The sequence below is a fragment of the Patagioenas fasciata genome, chromosome 5, assembly GCF_037038585.1.
Source record: "Patagioenas fasciata isolate bPatFas1 chromosome 5, bPatFas1.hap1, whole genome shotgun sequence".
In the NCBI taxonomy this organism is placed as follows: Eukaryota; Metazoa; Chordata; class Aves; order Columbiformes; family Columbidae; genus Patagioenas; species Patagioenas fasciata.
In genome coordinates, this window is record NC_092524.1 from 68007993 (window position 1) to 68029118 (window position 21126).

General features: G+C 46.5%; 1 protein-coding gene across 1 annotated transcript in view; it reads left to right on the top strand.

Moving 5' to 3' along the window:
* Positions 1-2202: 2202 nt before the first annotated feature.
* The window catches only part of TMEM260 (transmembrane protein 260), a 37746-nt gene continuing 18822 nt past the window's right edge, over positions 2203-21126 (top strand). The window contains exons 1-3 of the mRNA XM_065839195.2: positions 2203-2364; positions 7422-7453; positions 8154-8305. Coding sequence (XP_065695267.1) covers positions 2247-2364; positions 7422-7453; positions 8154-8305 — 302 coding nt within the window. The 5' untranslated portion in view covers positions 2203-2246. The remainder of the gene's footprint in view (positions 2365-7421; positions 7454-8153; positions 8306-21126) is intronic.

Here is a 21126-nt window from a genome sequence, read left to right on the forward strand (position 1 = left end):
GTACTTTGTCACTGGCACCCTAAAAGTTCCAGTTTCTGCATGACAAAGATATAAAACAACTTCCAGGACAATTAAAGAATAGTTTGGCCTTACCATATGATTACCAGCCATTCTTCCACATTTCGATATTCGCCTTTAAATTGCTACCTCCCCCATCAATATAATTGTAATTAGTCACGGTTAACATTAGTCTTTGTCTTTGGATGCCTTTTCCAAGTTAAATACAAAAGAAAGAAAAATACCGCAAGGAAAAAAGCCACGCTTCGGATAAAGAGCCTCGCCACCAGCCCGCTTTCACACACAGGCTGCGCACTTTGCTGCTAAAATTACATTTTAGCAGCCCCAACGGGTGCGGGAACAATGACCCCTCTCATTACCATAGTGACAATGGCTGGCGGAGGATTGCAACATATCTTTTTCTTCTCCCCGATGAACCTCAGCCAATAACGGCAAAAACCTGCCAAGGAGTTGAGTATATTGAGGCTCACCCGGTCACCACAGCGCTGGGATGGAAGGCAGCCACGAGGGCATGGCTGTCACTCAGCTGGTGTTTATACCCTCAAATACTTCAAACAAGCCCATTAACTTCTGAGCGGGTCGCAACTTTGGCTCCTTTCGCCGTCTCTGTGTGTACCAGCGTGAAGAGTGTGTGAAAAGACCGTTCCTAAATTCCCTTAATGTCTTTCTCGCTTTCGGCTCGTGCCCTTTCGGGGTTTTTGTGCTGGCGGTTTCGGAAGGTCCTCCGGCTTCTCCAGTCCCCAGAACACCATGTGTGGTTTTTCAGTCGTGTCAACCCTTAATCCTGCTCTTTTTTCTTTTTTTTTAATAAATGCAAACCTAATTTTCCAACGTCTCCACTTAGATCTAATCCACGCGGCTGTTTATTATCCTAGTTACCCTCTTCTATACCTTTTTCATTTGTATTCAAAAGCCTCTCTTTAATCTGCCTCAATTCTCCAGGTACGGCCTCGCCGCTCTTTCGTACAATCCCATAATGATTTCTACGGATGTGTTTTAGTCTTCTATCGATAGGTCTCAGGATGCTATTTGCCTTCTTTAACTACTCCCGCAGCGGGGATCGCCGCTTTTAATATTCTATACGCTGACACCTTCAATCATTTTATTCACCGGCATCTCGCGTAACCCTGTTCAGGGCATAAATCTTTATTATCCGTGTACTGTCACACTTGTGGCCAGCAGGACAAGGGAAATGATTGTCCCCATGTGCTGGGCACTGGGGAGGCCAAACCTCCCATCCTGGGGGCAGTTTGGGCCCCTCATGCCAAGAAAGGCCTTGGGGTGCTGGAGCGAGTTGAGAGAAGGGAACGGAGCTGGTGAGGGGCTGGAGCACAAGTGTGATGGGAGCGGCTGAGGGACCTGGGGGGGTTCAGCTGGAGAACAGGAGCTGAGGGGAGACCTTCTGATCTCTGAACTGCCTGAAAGGAGCTTGGAGCCAGGGGGGTCAGGCTCTGCTCCCCAGGAACAAGCGCCAGGAGCAGAGGAAACGGCCTCAAGTGGCACCAGGGGAGGTTGAGGTTGGATGTGGGGAACAATTTCTTCCCCAAAGGGCTGTGGGGCATTGGAACAGGCTGCCCAGGGCAGTGCTGGAGTCACCAGCCCTGAAGGGTTGGACAGATGAGGTTCTCAGGGACATGAGGTAGTGACAGGGGTGGGTTAACAGTTGGACTCGATGATCTTGAGGGGTCACTTCCAACTGAAATGATTCCATGATTGTATGTTCGTACATGAATGTCACACAGCGCTATTTAAAACACACTTAAAAGTTGGTGCTCCAGGAGGCCCCGGGCACAGCACAACCCACGGGCTTCGAGACACCGCCACCTCCCCGCGTTGCAACCGCCACCGCGGCCCCGTCCCGCTCCCGCCCCCCCCGCCGCTGCACGGTGGTTCCTCCTCGTGTCCACCCCCGCCCCGCGGTGGTGCCGCCCGGCCGCTCGGCCGCACTCACCGAGGGGCGCTCCTCCGCCCCGCCCACTCTGGCGGTACCAACTCCTCTCGGCGGGGGGAAGAAAGAGGGCGGGAGGTTGAGCTTAATCGCCCTAACAAGCCGGCGGCAGCTGCCTGTTCCTGATCTGAGCGCTGTTAATAACGGGCGCTCCAGAGAGGCGGCCTGGGAGGAGCGAGAAGGCGAGCGAAGCGGAGCGTCTTCCCCCCGCGGGACGGAGAAGTGGCACGGCCCGCCCGCCGCACTACCGAACCCGGAAGTGGCGGACGCAGAGGCGCACATGGGCGCGGGGGCCGGGAGCGGGTCCGGGGCGGGCGGCGCTGCCGGGGCGCTGGGCGCTGCCGTGGCCGCTCTCTACACGGTCACGCTGCCGCCCGCCCTGCCCGGCGGGGATGCGGGTAACGTACCAGCGCCGCCAGCCCGCCCGAGAGCCGGGGAGGGGCGGTGGGGCACCCCGTGGGTCGGGGACGTGGGGGCACCCCACTGGGACCCGCGCTCCGTAGTGGCTGGTGCATCGCGGCTACCCTTCGCGGGGGGTGGTGGGGGATTGAGCCGTTCGGGGCTGGTGCATCTCAGTCATCATATAGTGATTCTCATTCTGTAGTGCCTGGTTCGTCACTATAGGTTGCTCACTCTGTAGCGGCTGGTGCTTTGCTGTCATCCTATATGGTTATTGTCACCCCACAGGGGCTCTTGCATTACTGTCACCCCGTAGGTTGCTCACTCTGTAGCGGCTGGTGCTTTGCTGTCACCCCATATGGTTATTGTCACCCCACAGGGGCTCTTGCATTACTGTCACCCCATAGGTTGCGCACTCTGTAGTGGCTGGTGCATTGGTGTCACCCCATATGGTTACTGTCACCCCATAGGGGCTCTTGCATTACTGTCACCCCATATGGTTATTGTCACCCCATAGGGGCTCTTGCATTGCTGTCACCCCATAGGGTTGTTCACTCCATGATATTCCTGTCACCCCATAGGGTTGCTTATTCCATAGGGTTGTTGTCACCCTATAGCATTGCTCATGGTGCATTGCTGTCACCCCATAGGGTTCCTGTGACCTCATAGGATTGCTGTCACCCTGTAGAGCTGCTGACTCCATATAGGCTTGAGTGCTGCTGTCACCCCATATTGTTGTCGTCACCCCATAGGATTGCTTATTCCATAGGGGCTGATGTATTTACAGTCACCCTGCGTGGTTGTTGTCACCCCATAGGATTGCTCACACTATAGGGTTGCTGTTGCCCCATAGGGTTCCTCATTCCGTAGGTCCCGGTGTGTTGCTGTCCCCCTATAGGGTTGCTGTCCCCCCATAGGGTTCTTGCCCCGCAGGCACTGTGTCACTGCAGTCGCTCTATGGGGTGCTCACCCCCATAGGGACTGGCACAATGCAACCCCCCCATAGAGAGCTTTCCCCACAACACCCTGTGTTGGAGCGCACACCCCCAGAGCTGGGGCACTGCTGCCCCCATAGGGTGCCCACCCCATACACAGTCACACCTCGGGGGGGCGCTTGTCCCCCTCGGGGTCCTGCAGCAGATGTGCTGTCCTACCAGATGTGGGATGATTTGAAAGGTCTTTTCCAGCCTAAATGATTGTATGATTGGGTTTGGGGCCGTCGCTTTCTCTGTTCTGTGTGGCCACGTTGGAATCTCTGGATCTGTGTCTCTGGAATTGCAACTTGACCAAAGTGACGGACTATCCCAAACAGGACAAAATTCTCCTGTTTGGTCCTTCTGCAGTTTTGTTGGTGCTTAAAAATTACTTGGCTTTTGCAGCATGTGTACAGCTGTGATTTGGGGATAGGAGGGCTTGGATTTTGTAAGGGTTGCTTTGATTTATTGTAATTCTTTTTGGTGGAGAAGGTACCCAGCACACTTTCCTTCTTTTGTATCTCAGATGAGCACTGAGTGGGTCTGTTCAGCTCTTGGCCATGGCTGGTTTGGGATCCAAGCTGTGCCTTAAATTCCCTGTAAATGAATGGACTTGTAATAAAGCATTTATTTTATAGCTTCGGTATGCATGGAGGGGGAGATACATGTTTTAACTCCAAGTCTTTATAATGTTCCGTTAGATTTTGTTTAAAGTTACGTGAAAGACAGCACGGCTTGGTAAGAGCAGGATGGTTTTGTCCAGCCTGTATTCAGTGCAGCTCTTCACACACGAATGTAACATTGAGCAGTGATTCTAGTGAGGGTTATTCGGTTTAAAGATAACAGGACAGAGCTGTTTTCATGACACAAACCTCATCCTGATTATCTGGCTCTCAGAGCAGGGAATTTGGTACATAGGTGGACACTGATGCAAACTTGTCTGTTTTCCCAGTTCTTGTGCTTAATCTGAGGGGCCCTGTTGTCAGAACTATATTAAAAGAATTACTTTTTAAATCCCTTCTCCATAGAGCTTGCAGCTCCCACTCCACACGAGGTGGACTAGCACCCCAATGACTTTTGCTTCTGCTCCCAAGTGTGTAAACGGGCTGGATTTGCTCCTTCTGGTCATGTCAGTTTATACATGATCATCGATATATTTACCATTATTGCCGTATTGTCTTTTAAAGTGCTCCCCGATGGGAAACGCATCTTATGAACATACAGGGTGCCTGTGCTCTGTGCTGTTTGAAGCACCGGCAACCCATTTTTTTATTGTATTTGAGCCTGGGTTTTGCCTCCAGGATGCAAATAACCATTAGCACCCGTGACAAGGTGGATGCGCATTCTCCCAATGAGGTGATGAATCGGCGCTGGGATCCATTCCTTGCTTGATGTGAATTACCCCAGTAGGTCCAGGAAGCACGGGAAGGGGTTCACCCCGCTTTCCCTGGGTTATCGTGCTCATTTTATCCCATTTTGGGGGCAGGAGGTGGAATTGCTCTTTCCCTAATTTCTGGAGGCATCTGGTTCTTCCCAGCCTGGCAGTTGCATGTATAGAAATGCAAGCATATATGTAATAATACCAAGGACACTAATGGGGCACATACTGCAAACGGGGGTGCAGCAGAGGTGTCGCAGGAGTGGGCGAATTGGGGGCTGAACGCTTTAACAGGGAATTACATTAGAGGAAACCTCTCAACACGGTGTCCCCTGTTAGCCCATGACCTTGCTCCCCATCTCCCCTTTTGGTTTATTTTTGGGTTATTTCCCTGATTCCCATGGGATGCTCCAGCGCCGCCCAAAGTCCCCGGGACGGTCCCTGCTTGTCCCTGGTTAACGGGGCTCAAACTTGTGCCATCAAAAGCGCTGAAGCTCCTTGTGTGAGTAAAGGTGCTGAAGGATTTGCTGGATCTGCTTTCAGGCAAGGAGCCTATATATATATATATATATATATATATATATATTATTTTTTTTTAGCAAATCATATATATTTTTAATTGTTCCCGAAGTTTGCAGTAGTCTGAAAATGTCAAAGGCAATAGGTGCTTTCATCGGCAGCTTTCCCGTGTTACTAAGTGTTATAATAAAGAAAGGAAGGAATGAATTTTAGAGCTGATTCGACAACATCCACGGATGTTAAAGGAACTTAAAAAGGATTAGATAAAGTCAAGTTGAAAAAAATAAAGATACACCAAACCTTCCCACTGATGTTCCAGACATCAACTCCCAACCTTGCTGGGGATAAATCCATTTCTAGACCTGTTGCCCGAACACCTTTAGTGGGGAATCAAACTGGACGGTCAGAAACTTATGTAGACCAAGATGATACAGGAATAAACTCTTCAATATGATCCGGCGTCTGAAGACGCTGCAGGTCGTTGTCTCTCGTGAGAAATATATTGAAATCAAGTCTGTGGGTGCTGTAGTCTTCCTCTGTGTGTTTTGTCATTTAATAATAGTGCTCAGCAGTTATATAGCCCATATTGTCACATATATTGCCCACAGAGGCTGTAAGTGTTGCTTGGGTATGTGGGTGGTGATGGAGAATTAACCTGACCTGAAGTGGTGGGTGTTTTGTGAACTGATTTTTACGAGTTTTCTGACTTTTTCATCCTTCATCCTTACGTGTCAAAGTTGTGCCGTTGGCTTTCAAAGCGTCCCAATGGCATCCACCTCTATTATTTCTTCTGGTTGGTTTGTGTGTGTATCACTTTGTAATTATTCTTGCCCGTGATGTGAACCGATAACGTAGCAACGTGTGTGAACTTAATCTTTAGCCGTTTTAGATGCAGTTTTTGCTGTATCCCAGAGAGACTTTAATGAAGATGGAGCCATGCATGGCTTGGGAGCATCCCCGTGATGCGATGGCATCCACCCTTAACCCCTGGGGAACCCCCAAATTAGGATTTTCTTTATGAGCATCATTCTTTGCTGCATGCAGGAGATCGGTCGCTTCCCAGCCCTGGAGCTGCTGAGCACTAAAGGGCTCAGCTTGGGTGCTTTTCCCATTGCGTTCGCTTTTTCGGGGCCGTCTCACAATGGGTTGAAACTTGCATTTTACTTTTTAAATATATTATTTACTGAGTGTTGAGATTTAAAGGTGCCGTTTGTACAATCCCCCTCCTTTGCGTTGGATGGTAAGGATATGACAACATCATTAATTTAGCGTTTAAAGCCAACGCTACCCTTTGTTTTGTGTCTTTACCATGGGACGAAGCTACCACGACCATTGCAAAATGAGCTGGACTAGTAAGACCAAGCTCTGCAAAATTGCATCATGAAATCTGAGGGAAAGAAGGAAAATCAACCATAATTTGTAATTCCGTCCCAACTTGGTTGTGTCCTTGGTCCCCGAATGCGTTGTGCCTATTGAATATGTTAAATATACGCCGCTCGGGAGCGTTGCAAAATGCTTCAGTGTCAAGCGCTCTAAAAATGCCAAGTATTATTAACTATTATGCCAACGCGGATCTTTTTGTGGCGGTAATTTCTCCTGGCATAAAAGGCAAATGAAATGCAAAATGTAAATGGTGTTTCTAATGGGAGCGGCTGACAGGTACAAAAGTTACTTGCGAAGCAAAAGCTGCAAGAATTAATTGAATGTTATGGGAGAGCAGCATTCCCAGATATGTAGATGCAGATTGTATTTTCCCCCTCTTTAATACTATAAAGCTGTGGGGTTTTTAATGAGAAACAACCGTGTTGTTTTAGAGACAATGCAGCTTAAGCGCTGCAAACTGTAGTGCTGGGAAGTTATGGAGTCAATTGGGTTTAAATGAAAACCACACACGCACAAATGCCTGCGTTGTGAACATCTCGGGCCATTCTTTACCCGAGCCTACCTATATTTTTACTTATCTGTTCATAAAAGTCTCGCGAAAACACACAAAAGATATTTTGTGCAATGACATCAGAGGGAGAAAATATTCTTAGAAAATTTCATGCTGTTAAATCTCTACAGATTTACAGTTTTATCCAGTCAAATTAATGCAAAACCCCAATGCAAGCATTTGGATTTTGAAAACTTTGGAGGAGTGTCATTTCCTAATAGTAATTATTGGTTTTACATTATTTTTTCACAGGGGAGCTGATCACAGCCGCATATGAGCTTGGAGTAAGTATTAGTTTTATTGTTTAATCAATGCTCTCATTAACAGTTTTAGGAATTAAGGAAGTTTAATTAAGCATGGAGTAAAGTAGATTAATTTATTTTCAAACCACAGTTTTTACTAACTTATAAGTACAGCACGCGACAATTTACTTCAAGTTTTAAATCCAATTAAACTAAATTATAAAGCAAAGGCTTTACTGTATATACAGTAGCTGGCTTATTATCAACCCAAATTTTGTATAAGCTGGGGAGAATAAAATAAATCGGGTTAACAATTTTAATAAGTTTTATTATTTAATAAACTTTATTATGGTGCATGATCCCTTTAGGCAAGACCTTAGGACTGTCAGTGCGGTGGTAATCCGATAGCAGTGTGGTCTTTCAACTTGCGAACCAATAAAACAGTCGAGAAGCTGGAAAAAACAGCCTTTTGAATGACCCTAATATACTGTGAACCCAAACAAGGAGCCCTTTAAGGCGCGCTAATGAAACGTGGCACCTCCTTTTCTCGCCGCCTCGTTATTATGGGCGAGACGTGGAGCCAAATCCACTAAGGAAAAATATATATATATATATATTTGCAGAGTTATTGGTATAAAAAGAAGAGAGGTGCCCCTCAGAGACCCACCCCAGCTGATATACTTTTTGTCCTGATTTCACAGAATTTCGCCCCTTTACATCCCCGTTATCGCTCTGTCCGTAGGTCGCGCACCCTCCCGGGTACCCCCTGTTCACGCTGCTGGCCAAACTGGCGCTGGGGCTGCTGCCCCTGGGCTCCCCCGCTTGCCGAGTCCATCTCCTCTGTGGCTTCTTTGGAGCAGCTGCCGCCTCTTTGCTTTTTTACACGGTTTTCAGGTAAAGTCATTCGGGGGGCGTTATCTCCTAGGCCGGGCTTTTCCCCACCGGCTCGGGACATTGCCGACGGTTCCCTCTGTTCCCCTTTCTGGCTGTAATTAGTTCCTCTGATTAACCTACCAGCAGTTTATTCTGAATTTGACCTTCTTTCCTGCACAAAAGCTCGCTCCTTTGAATTTTTTTCTTTCTGTTAAATAATAATAATAGTCGTAATAAAAAGTGCGCCCGTTCCCTCGCGCGGACGTGACAGGTTGTTCGGGCTCATTATCACAAATCACCGCTCGGCTTAACTAACCAGAACTAATGAAGTTTGTCGTTCGCGAAAGATGCAGATGGTCTGTTTAAATTAACAGGATGAGCTTCACCTTATCGGGAAAGCGTGAACTCGGTTTAATCGCGGCTCCCGGCGGGGGCGGACGGGCAGTTGCCTGCCCCTGGTACCCATGGACCAGAGCGAGCATCCTCATCAGTGCCATCCCCCGGCATGGGGGGACACCGGCCCCAGCCCATCCACTTCTTCCAAACCTCTAACCTTGGGAGAAAAGGGAACAATCAGCATTTGCACGTGTGCTTTTATTTTGGGGGGGGGGTTGTTAACCCCGCTCCTCTTTGATGTGCGAGTTCTGGCTGCTCTTAACCTCAACCTGGCCCATATTTGAGAGGATTAGCGCAACACGGACAAACAATTTCTGATGTTCTTCTTTTTTTGGGGGGGGGGAAAATAGGGCACGGTTCTGGGCTGTAAAGAGTGAAAATCCGAAGTGATGTCGGGGCGCTTTGGGATAAGACGGGGCTCTTCCTTACTGAGATTATTGTGACAAAAGCCCTTTTCACCCACCCGTTGCCAGAGCTGCGCTGCCACTTGGGAAAACCTTCTGAGTTTCACTTGTTCTCTGAGAAATAAATGGGAATAAATGGGGGGGACAGACCACAGCCCCAGATCCCTGCGATCACTTCGGTCCGTGGGGTCCGTCTGTCCGGCTGCATCTCCCTCTGCCGCAGAGCCGCTTTTTCTACATCCCCTTTCAGTGCATCAGCTCCAAATCACACCCACTGGAATAGCTGAAGTAATTCCTGAATATTCCTATAGGCGTTTAAAATGATTGCTTTTACTGTTGGGTAATACCTGTAATTAAGCCGGTGTTATTTAATTTAATATCCTGTATTTTACCCTGTATTTGGGGAGCTGGAAGCGGCGCTGCCCTCACAGCGCCAGCCGCAGCCTTAAAGCAAAACTTCTTTTATTCTATTAAAAACTCACACAAAGAGTTGCTAAATATTATAAATATTGAGTTCTGATTATATATTTTAATGATGATTGTTCCTGTTATTGCAATCAGTATGAAGATCCATCCTGCTTTTTAAAGACCAACCTGACCTTAGCTTATGTGCCCGTTCTGTGTGTATGAAACGATGCGATCATCGCTTTAGAAAACGAGGGGATGCCAGAGAGGAATCGCAGGCTAAATTTGGGGATTATTTTTGCACTTCTAGAAGTTCGATATTGTTTCATTGTTTTTGTTTAATTGGACTTGGAAACTGTTACTTCTGTCAGATTTAAAGCTTGCGTGAAAGAACGGAAAACCTGGAATGGAGAGATGATAGAAACTATTAGGACTTATAGAAAATGACTTCGTGGATACAAAGCGCTGACAGGGTCAATTATTCAGCATAGCAGTGATTGATTTTTTGGAAATGAATCGTTAGGTAGCGTGGATCAATTATTGCCAAATTACAGTGTTACGTGTTTCCTTTTAAACACCTCAAAATTGATTTATTTTTTATGACATTCATTTAGCAAAAAAAAAGCTTTTTCTTTCTATTGCCGTCTACTTTAAAATAAAAAGAATTCGTAAAGTGTTTATTGGCACCGTGCGTGTAAAAGCCGTAACTATCTGAACGCGGCGTATTTTGGTTTTAACCGGACTTGTCCCTACTCACAAAGGACCTAAACCGGTCTATCAAATCCCCCCGGTATTTGTGATTTAATTCAAATGTCGCTGATATGGTGACCGGAGCAAAACAACAAAGCGCCCGCTCCTCGTGCCGCCCGAAACGCGGCCGTTAATATGAGGATATGGAGATGTTAGGCGGACAAATAATTGCTGAAGTTCGGCATCCGTGGGGAGCAAACCTCGCTCCTCGAGCAGCGGCGGGAGGAACCCATCTCTATGGAAATGGGGCTGACGCTGCCCTATTGATCGCGGGGAAGAAGACATTATACGATGTCAGTTGGGTTGTTACAATTTCATTTGTCGTCTGACCTGAACTTAACCTCTAAAAACCTTTTCTTTTCTCCCCACCAGCTTTGCTGTTTACCCTCGCGGGGGTTTTTTCTGTGCCTCCCAATACAGTAAATATCTCCCTTTTTTTTATTTCCCCCCCTCCCATTGACTCTTCTTTCTTTTTTTCTGTATAAGAAGCATTCCCCAAGTTTATTCCTTGGCAAATAAGGGCAATTTCTTTTACCGGCGGTTCCCTCCACAGCCGGGTGCTATTTGGGATATTACGGCGTGTGCGGGATTAGGATCGAATTTATTCCTCGAACAGATTTCACCTTTACCAGGTGATGACTCCACGCAGTCCATGGGCAGCAACCCCAGCATCTCGTTTCTTGATTCATTTTATTACATTACTCATTTTATTACATTTTTTTAAGCCAGGATTGTGCCCTTTAAAACAAAGTTGAACCACAGCGATGCAAAAAGCCCTTTTGTCAATAATCCAGGCTATCACCGAATGAACTGTTTACCCCTTTGAATTCATTCTCAAATATATTCCCCCCCCGCTTCCACACAGTCTTAATAAATTGCTTGTAATTGTCGTAAAATGGCATTTACAAAGAGTTTTCTCAGCCTGCTTGTAACTCAAACAAATAATTCATCTTTGCTTTGAAACAGGGGGGGAGCAGCTTTGTGTTTTTAGGATGCAGCCAGTGCGGCTATGGGATTGTTGCTTTAAACAACTGTTCTATTTGTTTTACTGTGGGAGGCAAAGCATAGCAAGTTTACAAAGTAAACCAATTATCTTCTTATAATATGATTGCCAAAGTGTCATTTTTTGCACAGATGATGCATTTTTTGCACTCTCTGTTGCAACAGGATGCTTTCCCCTGCTTTTATATGCATCTTTTTTGTATACATACCTTTCATAGCTTGGCTGTTTTGCTGTATCTAAATATAAAAAGCTAATTTATTGCAGGGGCAGTAGCAGCATAGAAAGTGTCATTGCCCAAGTGCTTCTAGTAAGTTTTTGCCAGCTTTATTCCAACTGAGTCGCACTCAGGTTTTTGAGAAAAGGGAAGATGTTGCATTAAATTAAGCTGTTCATGTCTCTTCGGTTTGCTGTTTTGGGTATCATGTTAAGTTTTGGATTTACGTATATAAATATATATATATATATTCTCTGCCCCACAAACCTTCTGAGCAATGTACGTGAAAACTGGAGCCAACTCCTGTCGCCAACGAAAAGGAGCGGTAGGCGTGTTGAATAATGAAATCATCAAAATGATTTGATCAATTAGAAAACATCAAGGTGTTTTGGAGACGGCGCTGAGGTTCCTTGCTCCGATGGTGTGTGTCCTGGAGCTCTCGTGGGAAGCTCTCTGATAAAGACCAGATGTGTTGGAGCATCAGGAGGGTTGGTCACCTTCATGGCCATCTCCAAAGGGACCTTGTGGCTGATGCCCCCCAAAAATTAACTGGTGATGGGAAAAGTTGTCTACGTATGTTTGCTGGAGCAGGAGTTGCCCCCAGATAGTTTGACTCCTTTTTTGGGGGCGTAGTTTGGGGAGGATGGAGGGATGGGAGAAGAACCCTCCCGCCTGATGTGCTGGTGCCCCCTCGACCATCACGGGAAACTAAAATATTGCAATATTTAGGGAAGGAGGAATCTCCTTACAGAACGTGTTTGGATTTTTCCAGATTGCAGATTATCGTAGATTAGCACTGTTGTAGCACAGTGCAAAGATCTCGACTGTTTCAAAAGGTTTTATGCTTAGTAACTGGTCACAAAGTTTAAGGGGGGAAGAGAAGAAAGGAAGATACTCAAGTATTGTTTTGCTTTTAGAAGAGTATCTACCGTGAACTCTGGCTAATTGATCATATATATATATAGGTTCCCCCCTCTGCTTTTCCCTATAATAAACCAGCACTGAGTTCAGGCTGTTTGAAGACATTACCCAATCTGTTCATTTGCATTTTGCTCTAAAGTACTCACATTAGGCTGCAATAACTCTGCTTCATTTGGAAAGCGGGGTGGGGAGGGGGGGAAAGCAGGGCAAAAAACCTCACTTTTTTCCTTTTTTTAAAGACTGAAGAGCCTTTTCTGACAGCTAGTCAGAGTTAGAATTAGTTCAAGGAAATGTTAATAATGCACTGCCTGGCTTAATCCCTTTGATATCACCAGGTATCCTCCTGTTCATGGGTTAATTGCTTTAAAAGCGGAGGCAATATTCTGAGCGGTGGGCCGCTTCACCTTTTCACAGCTGTTACCATTGAGTGACAACTAAATCCCATGTGTAAGATGAGGAAGAGCTCAATCTCCAATTGGGAGAAAATTTATGTAAACCGCAATCCCTTCAGAATGTGCGGAAGTCACAGACTTTCTTGATTTACTCTGCTTTTCCCAGAAAGCTCCATTGTTCCCTTCCCTAAGTCCCATCAACCCTTTGTAGCGGAATATCACAGCGGCGGCAAGATAGCTTGAAATATATAAATGCTATCATAGCTCTGATTAATAGCGGCGCTTATGAGTCAAGTCTGATAACGGAGCAGCTCTCCACTCAATTTCAGATACCGCTAATGGAATCTGTCTCCTGCAATTGTAATGTGAGAAGGGCTAATTTGCCATGGAGCTTGGAGCTGTCACCAGCCGGGGATTGGGGGGTCAGATGGGACCTGCCAGGTTTTTGCCCTGCAGCTTGTATCTCTCGCTTTGAATAGCGCAGTCCCCTGCCTGCCAGGGAGCTGATAGGCCGCCGAGGGGTTTTATGCCATTCCCTACAATAGCGAAGGGCTGCATGGGCTGACTCGGTAATTGTGAAGCCAGCTCATTTTTTAATTTTATTTCATATTTTTTCCTCCTTTTTTTTTTTCTTTTTTGCCTTTTTTTTTTCTGCATAATTTCTAATAAGGGGTTTTAACAAATGTCAGATTAGGAAAAGTTTCTGCAATTACAAAAAAAAAAAGAAAACCCTTATTTAAATAGCTAATGTTGGCTCCTACGGAGGGTTGAGGGGTTTTTTTTTTGGCTGCTGGAAGTAGGCACCGGTTATTATGGGCGCCCGGGATAAAGTCGTACCTATTTTCTAAGGATTGTGAATCAAATAATGGGTCTAACTAATATACCCTTTCCGCTTGCAAAGACACCGGGAGAGAAGTTCTCACTTTTAGTGGCTGGAAACACCATTTTTACAACTCATTATTAGACAAGTGTGAGGAGGGGGCAGTATTTATTAAAGCAGCGCAGCTCTAGATGGATTTTATCGATGTGGCGTGAGTTGAGCTGCTCACCGAGCTGCTCTGGGATAGTTTGGCATGGAGGTGTTGAATTTAGTTACCAAACTTTCTTGGGAAGGGGCTGCTGCAAGTGGGATCTGCTGGATGTCTGGGGCTGTGTGAGGTTTGGGGGCTGGAAGGTGTACGATCATGGAATGGTTTGGGTTGGAAGGGACCTTAAGGATCATCCAGTGCCACCCCTGCCCTGAGCAGGGACATCTTCACCAGCTCAGGTTGCTCAGAGCCCCGTCCAGCCTGGCCTGGGATGTCTCCAGGGATGGGAGAATGATGATGATGATGATGCTGATGATGGAAGAATGATGATAGGAATGGTTTGGGTTGGAAGGGACCTTAAGGATCATCCAGTCCAACCCCTTGCCATGGGCAGGGACATCTTCACCCAGATCAGGTTGCTCAGAGCCCTGTCCAGCCTGGCCTTGAACATTTCAAGGAAATGCTCCCTGTTCCTCAATCCCTGTACATGGACTCTTCCCATCCCTGATGTCCAGACCCACCAAGGTTCTTGCCACAATCCTGGGGCACCTCATGGCAGAGGCGGCTTGATCCTCCCAGCTGGAGGACCCAAGGTGGTTCTAAGGTGGGCTTTGTGGCTCCAGGACATGAGGGGTGACATGCAAGGTGCCTCTTGCACGTGCTGGTGACGTTCATGGGCCCGTATTTACCAAAGGGACAGGCAGAAACTCAATATTGTCCTAGAGGGGTGGTGTTCTTACTGAACACATCTAGTCCAGAAGGACATTTGCAAGAGGGTGCAAAGACCACCTGGAATATTGTGTCCAGCTGTGGCCCCTCAGTTCCAGAAGGACAGGGAACTGCTGGAGAGAGTCCAGCGCAGCCACCAAGATGCTGAAGGGAGTGGAGCATCTCCCGTGTGAGGAAAGGCTGAGGGAGCTGGGGCTCTGGAGCTGGAGGAGAGGAGACTGAGGGGGGACTCATTCATGGGGATCAATATGGAAAGGGGGAGTGTCAGGAGGATGGAGCCAGGCTCTTCTCAGTGACAACCAATGGTAGGACAAGGGGTAATGGATTCAAACTGAAACACAAGAGGTTCCACTTAAATATGAGAAGAAACCTTCCTGGTGAGGGTGGCAGAGCCTGGCCCAGGCTGCCCAGGGAGGTTGTGGAGTCTCCTTCTGTGCAGCCATTCAAACCCGCCTGGACACCTTCCTGTGGAACCTCAGCTGGGTGTTCCTGCTCCATGGGGGGATTGCACTGGATGAGCTTTCCAGGTCCCTTCCAACTCCTGACATTCTGGGATTCTGTGACCAGCTCCACTTAACCAAAGTCCTCACTAGCTCAATTCTCCTTATCCAGGCTGGAGCATCCCCTCTTCAACTTAAGGTGTTTCAATACAAGAATTTTTTAAAAAGGGTAAATAAGTGGTGGCAGCTCCTAGCTGGGTGTGAGGGTCTTGTCGAGAAGAAGTGGCACTCCATACACGTGGTGGGTGCTGAGGATGCTGCCTGCTCACCCCCGCCCCAAGACATCACAGGAACACTAAAGTTGCCTGATTCTAAAGCCCCATTTGATGCGAATAACGGCAGTCGCTTATAACCAAAGTACCCGCTTTGTTTTTTGGGGGGATTTCTATGTGGTGGTCCTGCCTGTTTGCATCCTTTCTATCCTCTCCTTGCGGCCATGAAGACTCAGCCGGGATGGGGAAGCCAAGCCGCACTCTCCTACCTCCTTCTCCAGCGCCGGGAGCAGAAGCTTTAGGCAGGGCTTAAGTGGCTTATTCAGCTCCAGGTCCTTGAGGAAGAATAAAATCTGGTTTGCTATTCCCTGTAGTACCTGCGCCGGCTCTTAGCGCTGAGAGCAAGAGAAGCCGCCTTTTGTCCATGGAGTGTTTGTGAGTAAGAGGCAGGCGAACCCAGAGGGACTGGGGGGTTTTGGGATGATTATTATTACTTAGGTCCTAAACTCGTGTTTGGATTTTTATCTGTGTTTTCTTTTTAAATAGTTCTTCTATTTCTGCACCACTGCACCTGCACGCTTAGAATATATCTGTGGAAAGCCTGGTTGTTCAGTCTTCCTTCTTTTTAAGCCTACATCCAAAAAAGTGTGTTTTTTTTAGAACTTAAGCAAATGCAACCTCTTAATTTCAATTTGAAATGTTTAATATTTCATGTACTGGTCTGTTATACTGTGAAATAAAAATACATTGAAGGGATGTATCTTTGCTACTGTGAAGTCAGAAGTGCAGAGGCAGAAGATGCTGGTGATGTGCTGCTGACTTTGGGGTCGTCATCTGCAGGTGCAGGGAGAGACTGACATTAAAATAATAATGATAATTAATAATTAATAATAATAATAATAATAACCAGTTTATTAGTGGAGAGTTTAAAAGGTGGGAGAGTTTTATCTTATTCCACTGAGCCAAAAAATATAAGAAAAGAAAAAGATGTGAGGCTGAGATCCATTACCTGTAAAGTTTTGGAGGGAACAGGAGGCAGAAATAATCAGCTTATTTCAGTAGGTGCAGATCGGTATTTCCAGTGTTTAATACATCAGCTTCAAATAGAAAGCGTTCTGATTATCTTACTTTTCTTCTTTATGAATCCAGTGTGCTGAAGATTGCGTTTAATGAAAACAATTTAATCAATTCCAATTCCCCTCCACATATGGCTTTATAACAGTCATTTCAAAGTTTTTGCAAATTATTAAATATAAAATGCCTGCCATTATTTTCTAAATAAAAAGTAAAAATGCCAATCAAGTTCTTTGTTAAATGTGTATAGATGTAACCTGTGCTCTTGGCCAACAGTTTTACCCAAATTAGAGAAGAGGCTAAATTTTAGATAGCAAACTGACACTTTAATGATTGTCAACAAATGGGAAGCTAAAAACTGTAATTGCAAAACCAGACTAAAATACCTAAGTCCAGTTTTCCTGATTGTTACTGCAAACTCTTGGTAAAAACCTACAGCTAAAATATTCCTTATTAAAGCGAGTTTCTATTGCCTGCATCCCTGGAGCTGAGGGCCGGCCACACATTCTTTCGCTCGGATGCCTAGAAAGGATAACAAAGTAATAACTAATGTTTTTCTTAAGTCTTTTCCTTTTATGTTTAGGGATGCCATGGGAAAATATTTCTCACAAAGGACTGTGTGACCTCTCCTTTGCTGACTGTTTCCGTCCCTTCCGAGTGCATTTTCAGATGATGGAAATTTCTACCCATGTTCAGAAGGTTGCAGTTGGTTGAGCGATAGGAAGGGACCTTCTTCCCGCTTGTTTGTTTTTTGTAAGGTGCTCCATGTGCTTTGGGCAGGTCTTGCCCCACATGGGTTATTTTGCAAAATCAGAAATACAAACTGTTCCTCCACGTAAGATAAATAAGCCTAGAAAGTAGATTTTATTTGAACTCTCTTCTTCAGTCCTTCTTGAAGTGGGCCGGGTGGTGGTAGAGCTGTGATACTACTGGGAAAAGCTATGAAGACTTTCCCAGTGTTGCATTGACTGGAAATCACAACATGGACTGGGTTGGAAAAGCCCTCAGAGCTCATCCAGTCCAACCCTTGGTCCAACTCCAGTCCATTGACCAGATCATGGCACTAAGTGCCATGTCCAATCTCAGTTTCAAACCCTCCAGGGCCGGTGAGTCCAGCACCTCCCTGGGCAGCCATTCCAATGCTGACCACTCTCTCTGCACAGAATTGCTTTCTCATCTCCAGCCTCAATTTCCCCTGGCAGAGTTGAAGCCCATGCCCCCTTGTCCTATTGCTGACTGCCTGGGAGAAGAGCCCAATCCCCCTGGCTAGAACTGCCCTTCAGGTCGTTCTAGAGAGTGCTGAGCTCACCTCTAAGCCTCCTCTTCTCCAGACTGAACAAGCCCAGCTCCCTCAGCCTCTCCCCATAGGTCTTGTGTTCAAGTCCCTTCCCCAGTCTTGTTGCTCTTCTCTGGACCCGCTCCAGCACTTCCATCTCTTTCCTGACCTGAGGTGCCCAGAACTGAACACAATACTCCAGGTGTGGCCTCCCCAATGCAGAGTACAGGGGAAGGATCGCTTCCCTTGTCCTGCTGACCGCGCTATTTTTGGTACAGGACATGATACCATTGGCCTTCTTGGCCACCTGGGCACGCTGTTGGCTCATGTTGAGCTTCCCGTCAATTAGTACCCCCAGATCACTTTTCTTCTTTCATGAGCTGATTTCTGTGTGCCAAGGCTGCTCCGAGGACGGGTGTTCCTACTATGAATGCTTTCTTCTAGGTGACCCAGCCTTCTTCTCCAAGAGATGGTCCCTACGTAGCCCAAGCCCAGGATCCCCCCTCCATGGTAGAGAACCTTATAGCGGGGTTTTGCGCACCTTTTGCTCTTTGTAAAGCTTCTCTTCTTGAGGGAATCACTGCAAAGTAACTTGATGCCTACACCGTTTTCACAGATGGACACTGGATGGTTATTACCATTGCTGTAGCTTCATTGTTGGTAACCCATTGATCCTCTTGTTCCAGTCATCTGTTCTTTCTCATACTGGTTCCAAAGACTGGGGGAAATGTGCTGGATTTGGAAGCAGTGGAGAAAACCCTCTTAGATGTTGCTTTTATGTGAGGCCAGTAAAGGATCCAGCTGTCATGGGTCATTGCCATGTTTTTGGTAGCACCTCAACTGTATTTGAAAAAGAAGCGTGAATCTAAGTCATGTGAGGGTAAATTTCTGCAGCTCTCTACTCTGGAGCCCTGATGTGCTGTTAAAAGGAGAAACTAAAAGGTGTTTTCAGAAAAAAAACCAGCTGTTTCCTTCTCCTGACCATAGTGCGCCTGCAAGCCTCCAACCAGTGTAGGTGGAAGAGTGTACATCTCCAGGGTGGCAGGGACGGGAGGCTGTGTGCTTGCTTCTTGTCCAGCAAGGCTTCACTGCAGGAATTATTTGCAGACCTGGTGTTTGATTTTGGGGAGACATGTGTCTGTGTACCATGAGAAAACCCCTTCTTACCTTCCACACAAAAAAAAAAGGTTTCTTGGCTTTGTTCCCTCTCCATCTTGACATTGATACTTGAGTTGTTGAGGTTTTGCTGCCATTATGGGAAGTCTCCTTTAGCCCTTGCGTTAACCTTCTTCTACAACATACTCTATCTTAACCACAAAAATGCTGTCTGTGCCTGTAATTAAAGCAGCCATTATCTTCCAACTTCCTAATGTCCTGCTTCCATATGCAATGTGTTGTCACCAACAGCATCTTCAGCTGCAGATTGCACTGTCTTCCTTTGCAAATCTTCATCCTCTTTCTTGGCTTCAAGCTTCTTGACCTTGAGTCCAGAGCTCTGTCCCATCCCTTTGCTCTTTCAGTTTTGTTTTATTCAGTCTATTTTAGTCACATTTTTGTGCCTTTTCCATTCTTCAATCTCTTTCTGCCCTACCTGACTAAACACCCACCAGTATCTTTCCCACCTTGAAATTGTTCTTTGGTCCTAAGTGCAGTAGGTGGCTGACCTGTGGTGTCTGTGCCTGAGCTGCTTTGTCACCTCCTTGGACAGTATGTGGGCTTGGGGGCCATCTCGGTGCTAAGGGAAGAGAGACTCAACGCAGTGTCGCACCATGCTGGAGAACTCCAATAGGTTGCCAGATGGCAGCGTGCAGTGGTGCATGGACATCCTTCAAAATGAGCAGAATAACCGTGTTAGCCCAGCCATGAGGCAGGGTTGATTTAATTTGATCCCAGCATCACGCTGACATAGTTGCATGGGATTCATTTCTGCATGTCCTGCTGGTTGGTGCTACTTTGCACCATGAGCTGTTTGCATTGGGTAGACTTGCTGGATGTGTTTTTTCTTCTGCTGGGTGGTCTTCATCCTCATCTGGAGATATCTGGCCTCATTCCTTGCACTTCCCAGAGTGTTCCCTTCTGAATCAGCAAACTTATAAATCCATCATTTTTCCATTGCTGGTAACAGAATCTGGAAAAACTTTCAGTCTGCAGCTTGCATTACCCAAGGTGACTGTCTTGATGTTCTTCAAGAATGTGAGACTTCTTTTTAGCATCTAGGATATTTAAAATCACAGAACACTTTGGGTTGGAAGGGACCTTCCAAGCTCATCCAGTCCGACCCGTACCATGAGCAGGGACATCTTCACCAACTCAGGTTGCTCAGAGCTCCATCCAACCACTTATTGGAGCTTCATGCTCCATGCACGCAACCTGCTCTCACAAAGTCATTGTAGCAGCCTTGCTTTCCCATGGATTCCATGGGAAACTAAAGACGACTCTGGCTCTGTTGACAAACCAACATGTGGACCATGCTCAGCGCTGGATCCTGACCCTGTGCTGCATGGTTTGCGGAGGTGTCCCCTGTCCCACACAGCTGGAGTAACTCTTTAGCATTGGGTTGAGTAGCTTTTGCTTAAGCCTTATTTCATAAAACCTGAATCGCAGGTGTGAGGCTGTTTATCAAGAAGACGGCATTTCTTTCATCTCATTTGAACTCTAATGATACGCTTGAGTCTTTTCTGGGAAAGACAAGGAAAATTGGTAAATGATTGGGACATTTACCTAAAATGCTGCTTTTCATATGAAGGTTTTGGGAGGTTGTTTTAACTTTTTTTTTTTTACCTTATTTACCTGCTAGACTTTTAAAGGGATTTATGAAGTTGTTTCTTTAAAAGTTTGTGCTGTTCCAGTACCTCAGCACCCTCATGGGGAAGGAGATACTAGGACTTTGCCTGATTTCCTACAGTTCCACCTTTCTTCAAAAGCTTATAGAGCGCTTTTCAGACAGAGGTTTAGCCTGAAACAGTCCCACCTCATGTCAGTTGGGAATTTTCAGGAGTTTTTTCCCCCTTCTGTTCATTTTTCAAGACCCCTTCCTACAATCTTGATGCTGAAGCTCTGTTACCCTGAGCTTGTCTCACTCTGGCCTCGGACACCTGAGAGTCGCTTTCTTTTTCCCTAATGTTAACTAAACTGCCTTAATTCTAGTCCTCCAGCTACCTGCTGCAGATGCAGATCTCAAAATACTTTACAAAGGAGATAAAAATCATTAATCCTATTTTGCAGATACCTGGGGCAGCAGCAGAGAACTGGCTTGTCCCAGTCCACCCAGGATGTCAGTGGTAGGAGCAGGAGAAGAGACCTGATCTTCCCGAGTCCTCAAAGAATTACAGAACGGTTGGGTTTGAAGGGACCTCTGTAGATCCCCCAGTCCAACCCCTGCTCACGCAGGGTCCCAGAGCAGATCACACAGGTGGGTCCAGGCGGGTTTGAATGTCTCAGAGAAGAAGACTCCACACCCGCTCTGGGCAGCCTGGGCCAGGCTCTGATTCCAGTGCTCATCCCACTCCTTTCCTCCCCGTGAGCCCTGCTTCCCATT